General features: G+C 44.6%; 1 protein-coding gene across 3 annotated transcripts in view; it reads left to right on the top strand.

Moving 5' to 3' along the window:
• NUDCD3 (NudC domain containing 3) overlaps positions 1–15690 on the top strand; it is a 49015-nt gene that overhangs the window by 14351 nt on the left and 18974 nt on the right. For 2 of the 3 annotated variants that reach the window (XM_077469632.1, XM_077469633.1), the window contains exons 4-5: positions 11516–11648; positions 13470–13655. In XM_077469632.1, coding sequence (XP_077325758.1) covers positions 11516–11648; positions 13470–13655 — 319 coding nt within the window. The remainder of the gene's footprint in view (positions 1–11515; positions 11649–13469; positions 13656–15690) is intronic. The other variant, XM_077469634.1, reaches the window with a different exon arrangement.

Here is a 15690-nt window from a genome sequence, read left to right as displayed (position 1 = left end):
CAAGTAGTGAATAAGAGCAGGAAAACACCATTTAGGATATTACATTTGAGAGCAGATGCCACCCTGATCAAAATGAAGAGGCAATATAAACATTCCATATACATGGGTGTACAGCTTATTTGTGTGTAAGATATAATTTGTAAGAAATATGTGTAAGATTAAATTAATCTTTTACAAAGTTTTATAGCAGACGCAAAAGCACTAACGGCTGGGCCCATGCGGGTATCTGAATAATCAGTCTTCAGTTATTATAGTAGTGCTGTTTTACAAATAATAGGTTTCTATTTGCCTCTTGATTAACATTGGGCTACGTAGACTAGCATTGCTGTCCAGTTCCTCTCTTAGACCATTAGGTTGTTACGCCACCTTCAGGAGAGGACTAGGCATAACATGTTAACGTAATATAAAAACAAGAACTTTCTAGTTCCACCCAAGGGGCAGTCCCTTAGGTAACAGCCCCACAGCCTGCCTTGCAGCTTCAGTTTTTTTCTGCCTGGTGAAGGAGAAGGACCTAGGAACCCTGCGGGCCCATCGGTCTGTGTATTTTTTTGCAGAAGCTTTGCTTTTTGTGCAAGATTAAAGATCCTGTGATCTGCTATCAACAGCCGGCTGGGTGACAGGCTGGATACTCTTATCCTTGTAGTCTCCCCAGCCTGGCCAGCGAGCGTTTGCAGACCAGAGCTCCGCGCTGGGTCGGCCACGACCCGCATCAGCTCCAGAGGCGGTCGGTGAGCGTAAATGCTCCGGGGCACACATATGACCGGGCTACTGATGTCTGCGTCAGTGTGCCGGGCAAGCAGCCACCCCGTACTGATCGGAGAGTGGGTCTGTGATGGAATGTCTCTCAGCTCTTCAGGACTGGTAAGTACAGCTCTCCCTGCCTGGGGGGGGGCTGAACAGCTGGGCATTCCCTGGGAGGTGAATTCGGGGGTCCCTCACCTCCCTCTCTTTTCTCTCCCTGTCCCTTTCTTCCCTCCCCCCTTCCCTGTGGAGGATGCTGCATGGGCTGCTAAGCGGTGTGTGCCATATACAGGGGCTCTCCGGGGGGCTCTCACCTGGGGGGGGACTGCGCTGGCTGGCTGTGCCCTGGAGGCTGTCTGTTGTTCGCTGTAGCGATGTTTCACCACACTTTATCTGTCTGTTTTGTTCACTGTCCCTCATGGTATATAGTGCTTGGCTGCCATCTTTGGTGGGGCATGGAGCAGCATACTCTCTGATCATTTCCCTGTAGTTCGGCGAACATTTTCCCTGTGATTATGTCCTTTATACTGGACGCTCTGTAGCCATTTTCTTGAAGCCTGAACACGTTTTTGGTCAGTTTCAGCGCCATTTAGAGCAGCTCTTCACAGCGCAGTTTGGTCTCCTTGCATCTGGGAGCTGACACAGGACACAGGCACTTCTAGCTGGACAGTGCAGAACCAGTCAGGGTGGTGAGTCCTGTGGAAAAGAGCCCCTCAGCCAGCAGCAGTTAGCAGGGTGGGACCATCACTGTCCTAAGTCCCCATCAGGTGACAGACTGGGTAGGGTCAGCATGGCTTCAGAAACTGGCGTTTCTTCCCCTGAAATCCAGGCAATTACAACCGGTTCACCTGCGGACAGTGCAGTGCCTGTGGACGTTTTGTCGGCGGTCCTCAATTTAGTTTGTTGCCAAGATGGAGGTGGCGCGGGGGAGCAGAGGTGGTTAAAATACGGCCCCTGCCCCCCGACCTCCGGGGAGAGCTCTGATGCAGTCTCAGGCCCTGCTGAGGCTGGTGACCCCTGCTCTGTCGTTTCAGATGACGCTGACCAGGACCGATCGCACAGTGAGGATGATTCCACATCTGGGTTCCGTCCGCAACAAAGCGATTGTTGGAGCGCTTATCACAGCTGTGCGTGATACCTTTAAGATCCAGGAGCCAGCAGATCCCTCTGCTGATGTAGCGGTCCCTTTTGAGTCCCGTAAGCCAGCCCGTTCACCTAAGGTGTTCCCGTATCTGACTTATTTTGATAAGTAAGGAATGGGGTTGACCACAACTGACTTTTTCGGTCCCCAAATACATGGCGGTGCGTTACCCCTTTTGAGGAGAGCCTTCTCAAAAAGTGGTCGGCTCCTCCAGTCGTGGACCTCCCAGTATCCAGGTTAAACAAAGTAACCACGATCCCGGTAGAGGGGACTCCTGCCTTTTTAAGGACCCCACGGACAGGAGGGCTGAGGCAGTGGCTCATTCCTTGTTTACGGTTGTGGGGTCAACTATGCAACCAGTACTGGCATCCGCACTTGTGTCTCAGACACTAACCGAGTGGGCAAAACTTTGCACCGCGAATTGGGAGAGCAACAGGCTTCTCCTATCTGCATGGAACTAGCAGGCCAACTAGTGCTAGGCCTGAAGTACATTTGTGACGCAGCCCTGGATACTGTTATCCAGGGCTTCAGTGTCAGCAGTGGTGCTGAGGTGCCTGATTTGGCTAAAATGCTGGTCTGCTGACCAGGCATCCAAAAAAGTTCTGACGGATCTTCCCTTCCTCCTTTGGAGCCTCATTGGATGACATTATTAAAAATGCCACAGGTGGTAAGAGTACACTACTCCCACAGGCCAGGAAGGCTGAGGAGCCACACCGTAGGCAAAGGACCTCATTCTGCGCTCACAAACGGCTTTTTCGTCCGTGGCTTCGACCAAGCGTTCACAGCCCGACAGGACAACCTCTGAAGGACCGAAGCGTCCCTGGAACCGCAAGCCTAACAAGCCTGCGAGCAAAAGTGCTACTGCATGAAGGTTTGCCCTCACCCGCAACACGGGTGGGGGGTTGCCTTCAGAAGTTTGCAGCCCAGTGTGCCTCTCGGCTTTCCGACCAATGGGTCTGCGATCTGATTTCCTCAAGCTACAAGATAGAGTTCCTCTCTTGGCTGCAAAACAGATTCTTCCCCTCCTGCATACCCATACTCCCAGTTCGCCGGGATGCTCTATTGGGGGCAGTAAGGGACCTGCTGAGTCGCGGGGTGATAGTACTTGTTCCGGAATCGGAACGTTAACAGGGGTTCTACTCAAACCTGTTGTCCCCAAAAAGGAAGGGGTACATCCAATCTTGGACCTGAAAGCTCTCAATTACTTTGTAAAAGTACAGAGGTTTAGAATGGAATCGGTTCGCTCAGTAGTCACTGCACTCCATCAAGGGGACTCCCTGGTGTCCTTGGACATCCAGGATGCGTACCTGCACATACTCATATGCCTTCGGCATCAGAGGTTTCTGCGATTTGCAGTTGGGGAAGCCCACTACCAATTTGTGGCTCTCCCTTTTGACTTGACATCAGCCCCCCGAGTCTTTACCAAGGTATTGGCTCCTGTTTTGGCGTTGATGCGGCAATGCAGGATTGCGATCGCGGGATACTTAGACGATCTCCTCCTGGGAGCATCTTCCGCCTCAGTTAGAGGAGGATGTAGCGATCACCATTTAGACCTTGCAGGAATTTGGATGGCTGTTGAACCTAAAAAAGTCGGTGATCGTACCGACTCAGCATTAGGAGTACCTAGGCTTACCGCTGGACTTCATGGAAGCGAGAGTGTTTCTCCCTTCAGACAAGCTGCAGACTCTCAGAGCCGCGGTAAAGCTGTTGATGAACCGCAGGTGGTCGTCTGTACGCTTCTGCATGTGAGTTTTGGGACTCATGGTGGCCCCCTTTTTTGAGGCAGTACCGTATGCCCAGTTTCACTCCAGAGTCCTGCAGAAGGAGATTTTGACAAAATGGGACAAATCTCCGTTATCCCTGGATCTGCAGATTCAGGTGAGCCAGTTAGTCACGGATTCCCTGATCTGGTGGCTTAGGTCCCCGGCACTTCGGTCCAGGAAGTCGTTCCTACCTCTGAAATGGACAGTGATCACAACGGACACCAGCCTAACCGGCTGGGGTGGAGTAATGGGAGTTCAGTTGACCCAGGGCCTTTGGTCGGTGGAGGAATCTAAATTGCTGATCAATCTGCTCAAGCTGAGAGCGATCAGGCTATGCCTCTCCACATGGTCAATAAGACTTCGAGGGCGTTCGATCAGGATCCAGTCAGACAACGTCACGACGGTGGCATACGTCAATCACCAAGGAGGAATAGGAAGCTCGGCCGCCGCACGTCCTTCAGTGGGCAGAGCGACATGTACCGGCCCTGTAAGCCATTTACATCCCGGGAGTGGAGAACAAGCAGGCAGGCAGACTGCCTAAGTCGCCAGATGTTGGACCCAGGAGAATGGACGTTTCATCCGGAGGTGTTCAGGCTACTGTGCCTGCGATGGGGCACCAGACGTGGATCTTTTGACCTCCCATATCAATCGGAAGGTGCAGAGATTCGTGTCCAGGACAAAAAATCCTTGGGCAGACACGAGTGGAGGCTGAAGGGGATCCCAGTAATACTGATTGCCCCAGATTGGCCTCAGTGTCCTTGGTGCGCCTGGTGGCGGACGCCCCTTGGCGACAGCCGTTACGAGAGGACCTTCTGTCTCGAGGTCCGATTCTCCATCCTGCTTTACCATCGCTGGTTTTAACGGCATGGCTATTGAGAGCCAGGTGTTGAGGAACCGGGGTCTTTCTGACTCAGTGATTCCAACTATGCTGAGAGCACGGAAATCTTCTTCTCGGAAGATATATCATCGTACCTGGAAGGCCTACATCTCCATGTGTGAGGAGAAAGAATGGCGTCCACGCTCCTTTTCTATACCCAGGATCCTGCTGTTTCTACAGCAAGGAGTAGACCAGAAATTGACTTTAAAGCACCATTAAAGGACAAATGTCGGCTTTGGCTGTCTTTTTTTCAGCGACCCCCCTGGTCTCTCACTCGCTAGTGAGCACTTTTTTTTTTTTTTCAAGGTGCGTCCACCGTTACCCCCATGGGATCTGAACCTGCTGTTATCGGTGCTTCAAAAACTGCCATTTGAAAATATCAGAGAGATCCCTCTATTGACTCTTTCCTAGAAAGTGGTCTTTCTAGTGGCCATTACTTCGGCCAGGAGGGTTTCAGAACTGGCGGCCTTGTCTTGCAAGTATCCCTATCTGTTTATCCACAAGGATAAGGTGGTGTTGCGTCCACAACCTTCTTTTCTGCCGAAGGTGGTTTTGGCGTTCCACATCAATGAAGACATTGTGTTACCATCTCTGTGTCCTAAGCCGATACATCCTAAGGAGGTGGCCCTTCATGCCCTGGACATGGTTCGGGCTCTGAGAGTGTATTTGTCTGCTACAGCTCCCTTTTGGAAGTCAGACTCCTTGTTTGTTTCGGTGGCTGGTCCGAAAAAAGGCACAGTTGTCTTGACGGCCACCATTTCCAGGTGGATCAGATAGATTGTAGTACAGGCCTACGCCTTGAAGGGACATGTGCCCCCCCTTTCCAGTCACAGCCCACTTCACAAGGGCAATCAGATCGTCTTGGGCCTTCCGACATCAAGCATCTGTCGCTCAAGTGTGTAAAGCGGCGACTTGGTCATCTGTTCAAACTTTTACAAAATTCTACAAGGTAGATGTCAGTGTGTCGGTTGATGCCTGTTTTGGCCGCAAAGCTGTATAACTGCAATTGCACTTACATTTTTTTTCCAATTTTTGGGGTTAAAAACGCAGTACCTTTTTTAAGTAATGCACTGTTGCATTTGTTACCGCAGTTCTGGTGCGTTTTGGAGGTAGTGCCTCTCAGTTGAGGAGCACCCTGTTTTTTGTGGGTAAAAAAGTTTGTTATTCCCACACACTGTCGTTTTTGTGGATAAAGTTTATACTAGTTCCCACATGCCATGGTGGGTGAAGTTTTATGCTGTTTTCCTACCCCTCGTTTTGGCACTGCTTGGGGACGTCCCAATGGTCTAGGAGAGGAGCTGTGTCAGTCGGTGAATGTAAGAGAAAATAGGATTTTTTTTTTTTGTACCGTAAAATCCTTTTTCTCTGTAATTCACCGACTGACACAGCACCCGCCCCTCCTATTTTTCTCTACGTTATACTGCTTGTTGACGTACTGAAGCTGCAAGGCAGGCTGTGGGGTTTTTGCCTAAGGGACTGCCCCTTGGGTGGAACCAAAAAGTTCTATTTTTTTACATTTACATGTTGTTATGCCTAGTCCTCTCCTGAAGGTGGAGTAACAACGCAATGGTCTAAGAGAGGAGCTGTGTCAGTCGGTGAATTAGAGAAAAAAGGATTTTATGGCGAGTACAAAAAAATCCTATTTTTTTAATCTGAACCTTCAGCTTGAGTGTCAGCGATCCATTAGAAGCTGGTGCAAACTGACTGACGGCACCAGTTGGACCTAACAGCACTCAATTCACTAAGCTATAAAGAAGTGGTGGTGAACCTTGGCACCCCAGATATTTTGGAACTACATTTCCCATGATGCTCAACTACACTGCAGAGTGCATGAGCATCATGGGAAATGTAGTTCCAAAACATCTGGGGTGCCATGGTTCGCCATCACTGCTGTAAAGTATGTGTTGTTTGCAACAACCATAATTTTCAGCCATACACGAGTGATGGAAACATCCCAGTGCCAAGGGAGGCAGGAATATTATTACCAATATGTTTCATTTAGTAATATCTTTAGTGTATGGCCAATGCTTGCTCACAACCAAGGGGAAGAACAAGAATTGATGGGACTTTTTAGGGCTAATTCACGCATTGTGTGGTTTGATGTTTTACTGCATTGTAAAACGCCTGTCACCGCAAGGACACGCAGAAAACAATCATTTCCTGTGTGTCCCATTTACATTGCAATGCAACCTGGAGCTGTGCTGTAGCTGTGCTGTAGCATGCTCCAATAAAATGTAGACGCGCTGCATTTTATCGCAGTTCATTATACAGCAGAGTATCATGCTGTTGTACAGTGCCATGAATGCGTGCATGGTTTGTATATTTCAAATAAGGTTTGGCCAAAACAAAAAAAGGAGCCTTGTGATGTGCTGAATATTGCACCACACTGCCCCCAAGTGTGGCTGGGAGCAGAATGACGGGTAAAGTGCTTCGGCAGCTGTCTGCTCTAGTGTGAATCCAGCCTTAAGGTGGATAGTTTCTCAAAGAAATGTCATTACACACACTTCTGCTACAATACGTTCTTTAATTATCACTCAGCCATTAGACAAACAATAAATTAAAGTGTATGTGTCCTTTGTGCTACTAAGAGTAATTAGTTATGGTGCCTATCTACAAATATCTTATAGTGATAAAGCCAAATGATTGCTGCAAGATCTAAGCCCTTGTACACACGGTCGGACATTCCGATGGACAATGTTCGATAGGACCGTGTTGTCGGATAATCCGACAGTGTGTACGCTCCATCGGACTGTTTCCGTCAGAGTATCCGACGGACCAAGTTTTCCAGCTGGGCTATAAAATTTTCCGACAACATGATCCGATCAGACTTTGTCCGATCATGTGTAGATCATGTGTAGAGAATTCCGATCGGACAAAGTGCCACGCATGCTCAGATCAAATTCCTAGACCAAATCTATTGGCTACTAGCCTGAACGTAGTCCCGTCCTAACGAAATAACGTCATCATGTTAAGTACGATCTGATTTTCTGACAACTTTGTCCGACTGTGTGTATGCAACAGTTTCGGACAAAATCCGACGGATTTGGTTGTCGGAATGTCCAACCGTGTGTACAAGGGCTAATCGTGTTCACAATAACACAAAACAAGTAATAAAAGCAAAAAGTGATCTCGCGCAATGTAAGAACAATCGCCTAAAAACATGACATAATCCTCTGATAAATAATGGTGTAGCAATATCTTGTGCAATGATATTCAAGTGAATAAAGTGTCACAATGCAGAAAATGGATGAAGTACCAGTAAATAAAGTCACAATGCAAACAATGATATAAAAATATGTCCTAAAAGTGTCTCCATCGAAAAGTGGAGAAAAATAAATTAAAAGCAAATATTGAATAAAAAACATTAAAAAATCAAGTGCTCAAATAGTCCAAATATTTAGACGTGATGGCTTAATAGTCTATAAAAAAAAAAAAAAAGTCCTCCGAATCAATATGATATATTTGAAGGGAATTCCAAATATGTGACTTGGCGGTGTTAAAATTTTGATGAACAGAATGGCATTGGTCATATAGAATTCCATAAATTCTCTCCTAGACTATGGTCTCACAGGACTCTCACCTTATAATTATGTAGTGTCTCGCATCAACAAATAGGTATTATCCATGTTCTTCTATCAGGGTCCTATTAGGTTAATATATACTGCAAGTAGCGCCATAGGTATTTCTCCCTTTCAAAATCCTCCACAAATATATCCTGGATCACTCCGGTATCACCACAGCGTATACAGGGGAAGCAAGAGAGAGAGAAAATGCCTCCACAAGTGCAGTACGTTTTTAAAAAGGCTCAGGTATATTTATTAAACGCCATATGAGTGTTACAATGTTGCAATTAAAACAGACAAAATAGAAAAATAACAATGTGTCTGCGGCATTCTCAGAGCACTCTCACGTTCCCTCCTGGTGTACTTCTGGCTCCGGCCACTCCCTACGTGTTCTGACACGTCACATGTCTTCATCTAGGGACTGCCACTCCCTATGCATTACGACACGTAGGGAGTGACAGTTACGAGACGGGTACCAGATGAAGACACGTGACATGTCGTAGCGCGTATGGAGTGGCCGGAGTCAGATGTACACCAGGAGGAAACGCATTGACTTCTATACAGAAGTCGTTTTGCAAGTCGCCGCTGAGGTCGTGGCGCTGCAAGTCGTGCCGCGTCCTGTGTGAACCGAGCCTTACATTGAGCGAGATCACGTTTTGCTTTTATTAGCCAAACAATGGCTACTGTTAAAATGGCAATAACAGCCTTACCATCATTGAAACCAGAAAAAATAAAAATAAAATTTACACCACGTACAAAACATTTGAACACAACTCTTAGGAAAACCCCTTCATAGCTAATACTATATCAAAATCCCCCCGGGGGTTGAATTTGACTACCCCTAAAATATATAAATATTCAAAATATAATTGTAACATCTAGAGATCTGGTAATCAGAAAATACGCTGTGGACAAGTGTTGAACGCCAATGCGTTTTGCCTAATGCTTCTTCAAGAAAGGGCTGTTCTAAAAACAGAGTAGGAGGAATTTGTTGTATGTAGCTATAGTGCAAGCGTTGTATGAAGTTGTATGTAGCTATAGTACAAGCTTTTTTTCATTTCATTGGCCAGAATAAATATTCTGGCCAATGAAATGAATAAACACCCAAACAGTTGATGCGCCTTAACACACTTGAAAAAAACGTGTCTTTTTGCTGCTGCTTTTCTCCTGCCATTAGAATATGCCCCACCTAGCCAAAATGCCTGGCAGATCCCTCTTCTCATGGCCAATCAATGAGTATTAGGTGAGGGGCTCTCCCGAAGAAGGAGAGGAAGGAACCAAATGACCACACATCCTCCCCCTAGAATTTAAGGTATGCCCCAAGACCCGCACCATACCATCCATGAGTATAGGAAAACACATAAAGTGCAGTGGCAAAACATGTGGAGAGTGAATAAATAAATAAAAAATATAAAAAAAGTGCCACTGTGCAAGACAGTGACTAGGCCTTGTGGTCTAGCATATGAGGTGATATGCAGAAAAAAATTAAGTGGTGTTGTGGCCTAGAGCTCCTTCTCACAGTGGGGTCCCAAAACTTTAATGATACTAAGAGCACCCCTGCATCACCATTCCTAGTGGGGGAGCTTAACACTGCAGACTCTCTGCCTCCCAGACCCTGGCTAGACAAGGCAGCACCACTCAAGTCAGGAGGCACTACTTGGCTCCTCAGAATCCTCCACACCAGGAAATAATTCCTGACCTCCACCTTCATCCAGTGGACATATATTTAGTTTCTTTCTTTGATCCTTTCCCACACTAGCAATCAAGATTCTGCAATGTTCCAGCCATTAAGGGAGCAGTGTCCATTTTGTTAAAGCAGAGTTTTACTTTAGTGATTCTGCTGCTGGTGGGGTATTTGTTGCTAGCAGTAGAATGTAAAAAAAGTGAGCCGCTGTCCCCATCTATAACTGGTCTTACAGCAAGAAGCATTGGAGTGCAACAAAATGACAAAAAACAACCAAGGAAAAATCCAAGCTCTACTTACCAACCAGCTTGGAACCAACCAAATGAACCTGCCTAACAGTATGCGTTAAAAAGAGGGGTTTAGTCTGCACACATTTGCAAATGGATGCATAAGCTACAGGCCCGGCAAAGCTCCCTGTTACCTGTAGTTCCTATCTCTGACTAATGAGAGACTGCACAATGGAAGCACATGCATTCTGATTGGATAGATGGAGGGCAGATTGGCAGGAGGGAGCCCATCCCTCCTCCAAGGTACAGGGACACACTGAACACCCAGCACATAGCACCATGGCTGCAAAGGTGTCAGTGCGTTGCCTGGCCTAAACAACAAGCATACAAAAGGTGAGCCGTTGCCCCATTTATAACTGGCCTAACAGGGAGGAGCATTGGAGGGTAACAAAATTACAAAAAAAAAAAACAAGGAAAAATCCAAGCTCTGGTTACCGACCAGAGATTGGCACTACAGGTAACGGGGTGCTTTGACAGACAGACAGGTTCATTTGGTCGCAAGCTGGTCAGTAAGTAGAGCTTGGATTTGTCCTTGGTTATTTTTTGTCATTTAGCAGTAGAATTGCCAATGTGACGTCGGCCTTCTAAGCCCTTGTACACACGGTCGGACATTGACAACCAAATCCGTTGGATTTTGTCTGAAGGATTTTGTCAAACTGTTGCATACACCCGGTCGGACAAAGTTGTCGGAAAATCCGATTGTACATAACGTGATGACGTTATTTCAATACGACGGGACTACGTTCAGGCTAGTAGCCAATAGCTTTGGTCTAGGAATTTGATCTGAGCATGCGTGGCACTTTGTCCGTCCGAGTAGGCTACACATGATCGGAGTATGTCCGATCGGAGCATTTTGCCGGAAAATTTTACCGGCAAGTTGGAAAAGTTGGTCCGTCGCATATTCCGACGGAAACAGTCCGATGGAGACCACACACAGTCGGAATATCCGACAAAATGGTCCGATAGGACACATTCCGTCGGAATGTCCGACCGTGTGTACAAGAGCTAAGACTTCAGCCTTCTGGTCGAAAATGGGTGTTGGCTGGGTTCTGGAAAGCAGTAATGATCTGCTGGCAGGTACCTTTTTAAAAACAAATTCGATTTTGAAAAATATCTTTAGTCAGACACGTGTGAGAGCTGCAGAATTGTTGAGTCATACTACTGAGTCAGAAGCATAATGTATAATGTGATGAGGAAGGTTCAATAAAGGAGAGTAATCAATATGGCCTTCAAATACACTGGAGCTGAGCCCTATGAAGTACACACTGAATAAAGCGTCTGATACTATACATTCCTAGTATAAAATCTAGAGGATAGAAATAGGTTAAGTTGTCTGTAGTAACCATTTTATATGCTTGATTTAATTTTGGCTTTAAAAGTTGACAAGATAGCTAGAATCTGATTGGGCTATGTTGTTTTTTCAAAGCCTGCATTTAACAATGATTTTGTTTCAAATCAGGAGCCAAGATGATTTCCAGATGGACCCAGACAGTTACAATGGTGCAGTGAGGAAAAACTACATATGGTCCCAGGATTACAGTGACTTGGAAATTAAAGTGCCAGTTCCCAAGGATGTGGTAAAAGGCAAACAGGTAACCTGGACTCAGTATGAATCATTACATAATACATAGCCACCATTTAAGTGCATAAAGCTTGGATATATGAAGTAGAGTGTGTTTGGTATGCTAGGCTCCCAGCAGAGGGCATAGTATACCAGTTTAGTAAATATAAAGGGACTGGCTCTATCAGACACAATAGGAATATGAACAGTCTAAGTGGTCTGTGTGCTACTGCAGTTATTTAAATTGAACACATCCTACTTGGCATTTTAAAAGTGACTGCAAGAAGAACAGATATTTGTTTCTTATGGCACTGAAACTGATTCTTGCTTTTATCCTCCCAATAGTGGAAATGCAGGAAAGAGTAGTTGCTTATGAGCAATAACTTTTGTTCCTTCATATGCAGCTTATAACAAAAATGGCCCCTCCCCCCCTTTAAAGAACCATTGTACCTTAAATGAGGTTATATTTAGAAATTGGTTATGCAAAAGATATTTTAGCAACATTGACAAAATAGTCTGTAAAACTGAAATAATTTACCCAATGCACAGTTTTAGGTTAGTGCTGTGTGTGTGTTTTTTTTTTTTCCTTTATTTGTTATAGCAGTATAATACCTTTTGTAACAGCAACTGTCCAAATGGTTGAATTTATTTGATTGTACACTTCAGTTACACATAGCGTATATATTTGAGTTTCACAGTATACAGTATCCATGTCTGATATCTGCAAGTTTAGTAACTTTATGTCAAAAGATAAAAATGTTATTAGAAGCTCTCCACACAACCCTTGTGACAACTTTGTGTTTTGGGGAAACATGACCTATCTGAAAAAATACCTGCTGACTGCAAATGTGTATACCGAAGTGTATATACAGCCTAAAGGGTTTTTTCTTTTCTTTGTGTCATGTCAAGGAGACCTCCCTTCATTTCCTGTCACAGGGACACAGCAGGAAGTAAGAGTGGATTTATTAGAAGGAATATCTCCTCTTGCACAGTTGTCGCCAGAACAGGTTTACCTCTTGGAAAAATCCCCCCCCCCCTCTTATTCCTGCGTCGGCTCAGAACTTTTGGCTTTTCATCACTTTTTGTACCAGAGACAAATAGAGATGTATGTCAATTTTGACTTTTTATTCAAACTCGGAAGCTTGGCCCTCATCTCCATCTATGACCATAGATACCCCGTTGCAGCAGATGAGCAGATGTATTACAAATGATGGTCATAAAGAAGGCAGGTGTGTCCTTGACATGTGCACTGTGATTGACAACCTTTGATCTTCTTTTTACTGCTTCTAAGCAAGAAGGCAGCTCCCAGGTAGAATTAAATGAGTCTTGAGGTACAAACCGGAGCAGGGTTTATGTCCTGATGTATCAGTGTATTGTGATATATATATATATATATATATATATATATATATATATATATATATATATATATATATATATATATATATATATATATATATATATTATTCTCTAATATGTATTTATTTCAACTATACTGTAAATATTGGCAAATAAAATTGTTACTTTAACAAATGATAAAATAATTGGTTTTGAATGGACAGATACAATATCTCTGATTCTTGACCAAAGTTCTGCATTTGCAAATCGATAAAATTATGTGATAGGTGTCATGCTGTGGATGATGGATATGCCATCTGTAGGGAAACCGCTTTGCCCATATTGATCTCTGTACAGATTTTGGACTTGTAAAGTCTCATTTGAACTTTAAACAGGTTTCTGATGCATTTAATAGTATCTGTGTAATCTGTAGCATAAATGGTTTATAAAAAGGCACAGCAGTGCATGCCATAAAGTTGTGCCTCAAACCTTTGCTTCTCTCCAATATTTCCAGGTGTCGGTGGACCTACGGAATACATATATCCGTGTGGCAGTGAGGGACAGCCAAGGAGAACGTGTCTTGATGGATGGAAACTTGACTCACAAAATAAATGCGGAGACATCTTTATGGAGCCTGGAGCCTGGGAAATGTATCTCGGTAATAGAATGGATGAGGGCCCATATTGTTTCTTTGCAGCAGGTGCAAGCTTATACAATATATAGTGCATTCTTAAAGATCAGCTACTTACAATTAGTAAATAAACTGCTAAGCCTTTCTTAGGAAAGTTGCAAGTTTGCAATCAGAATCTGGTCAACACACTTTTATTGTGGGGAAATGGGAGTGCTATAGAACTTTTTTTTATTTTTATTTTTTTAACAGATGTTCTTTATTACATTTTATAAAAGCTGTGTGTGTGTGTGTGTGTGTGTGTGTGTGTGTGTGTGTATGTGTGTATGTATAATAGTGGGCAGGAAAAGGGGAGAAGAGGGGTAGGAGTTGGGAGTGGAAAATAGAGCATATCCTTGTACTGGATACCTGTTTTAAAGCATAGGCCTGGGTAGGATTGAAGCTACCAAATGATAAAGGTTACACCATATCATATTGTTAAACCTCTGGCCTGCACTCAGGCCACCCAGATTGTATTGAATTTCTTAGTGCAGTTATGTCACCTGTACACTAGTTTAGTTTATAGAAAGATAGAGCAGAATTCAGAGTGGATCTCCACAAGTAAATGGTAGGGGATCAGACAATTTCCATTTAGATTGGATTGGTTTCCTGGATTAGAAGACATCATAGTAAAGAAACAACCGCTTATGAGAAATCGTAGCAATATTATCACAGGTATCCAGAAGAGAATCGAGGGGTTCACAGTAATTGTTAACCCACTAATTGCATTATAATTCCTAACTACATCTTGCCAACACTGTTTTGTATACAGGAGCAGGTCCAGGCCATATGTATGACTGTACTTTTCGCTGTTTGACAAACTCTGTGTGGAAGTTTTAATTGGATGAGCCTGTCTCTGGCCAAGATCATAAGGGCAGGTATTGTTACACTCCCTCGTCACAGTCAGCATCACTTAGTCAGTATATCCTGTTGTCAGGAGCAAAATAATCCAGAAAACTTAGAAGTATGTTTACGTATGAGCTGAAGATAGGTTGAAAGGATAAAATAGGAGTAGGGAATTGAGCTTGGTTAGACTGCATGTTTCAATTGGAGCAACCTAAAGAACATCCAGGTAGGAAGGTGAAATAGAGCTCTGTCTATCAAGGGTAAGATGTTCCTCAGGCGTTATATGTTGTTTGATTTTTTTTTACCCCAAACCCAGCCCAAACATTAGGATCAGGTACATAGCAGAGGTGGGGAACGGTTTGGTTTCCTCTCAGAAGCGTGTAGGGGATATAGATTTTGTCTCACCAATATTCACAATCCTCTGCCTCCAAACCATAACTTTACTTCTCATAAGGATCGTTGTCTTTGGATTGGAGCAACGACCTCTAAACACAGGGCTGCTCACCTTGTGCCACCCTCTCATCATCAAAGGGAGCCCGCTCCCATTCTCCTAGCACCACTACTCTCTTCCATGTCTGTAGTGACCTTACCTATGGAGAGGAAGGGGAGGAAGTAAAAGGAGGGAGAAGAGACGGGTCGGGCCCAGAGGCGACAGGCTGCGCCAACACACGCCCCCTCTCCAGGTAACATGCTGCACTACCACCCCCCAGAAGTAACCGGCAGCACCAAACTGCCACACCACCACCACCTCCAGTCTGTGAAAGGGGTTGTCCTCACTGAGGTTGGTGCCAGGGAGGTCAGGGACCTCTGGTCTAAAGGACTTTACAACAATTTTTTTTTGTTGAGCTTATTTTTTTCATTATGCAATCCCAGTGAGGCATTCGGCAGCCTCTGCGTTTTAGTGTAGGAGGCCAAGAGTGATGTTATAGGGGAATTGGTCTAATGGCTATACACCAGTGGATGAAAAAATAAAAATATAATTGCGCTACCAGAATAACGTAAAAAGTCTAGCAGCCAGCAACAACAATGATGAATAGTGAAAACATAAAAAACAAAAAGTGCAGCGATAAATAATGTGAGATACTAGTGACAATGCACAACAGACAAACATATAAAAAAAAATATTGTGATAAAAAATCTGTGAGAGTAAACTCACTGAAAACAGTGAGTCACGACAATAGTAGTGAAACTAATACATATTAATAAAAAGCAAATGAATATC

This window comes from Lithobates pipiens, unplaced genomic scaffold (genome assembly GCF_037356315.1).
Source record: "Lithobates pipiens isolate NorthernLeopardFrog02 unplaced genomic scaffold, aLitPip1_a1.2 Scaffold_8, whole genome shotgun sequence".
NCBI classification, from domain to species: domain Eukaryota; kingdom Metazoa; phylum Chordata; class Amphibia; order Anura; family Ranidae; genus Lithobates; species Lithobates pipiens.
Note: the sequence above shows the minus strand (reverse complement) of the source record. Positions and strands in the feature narration are given on the sequence as shown.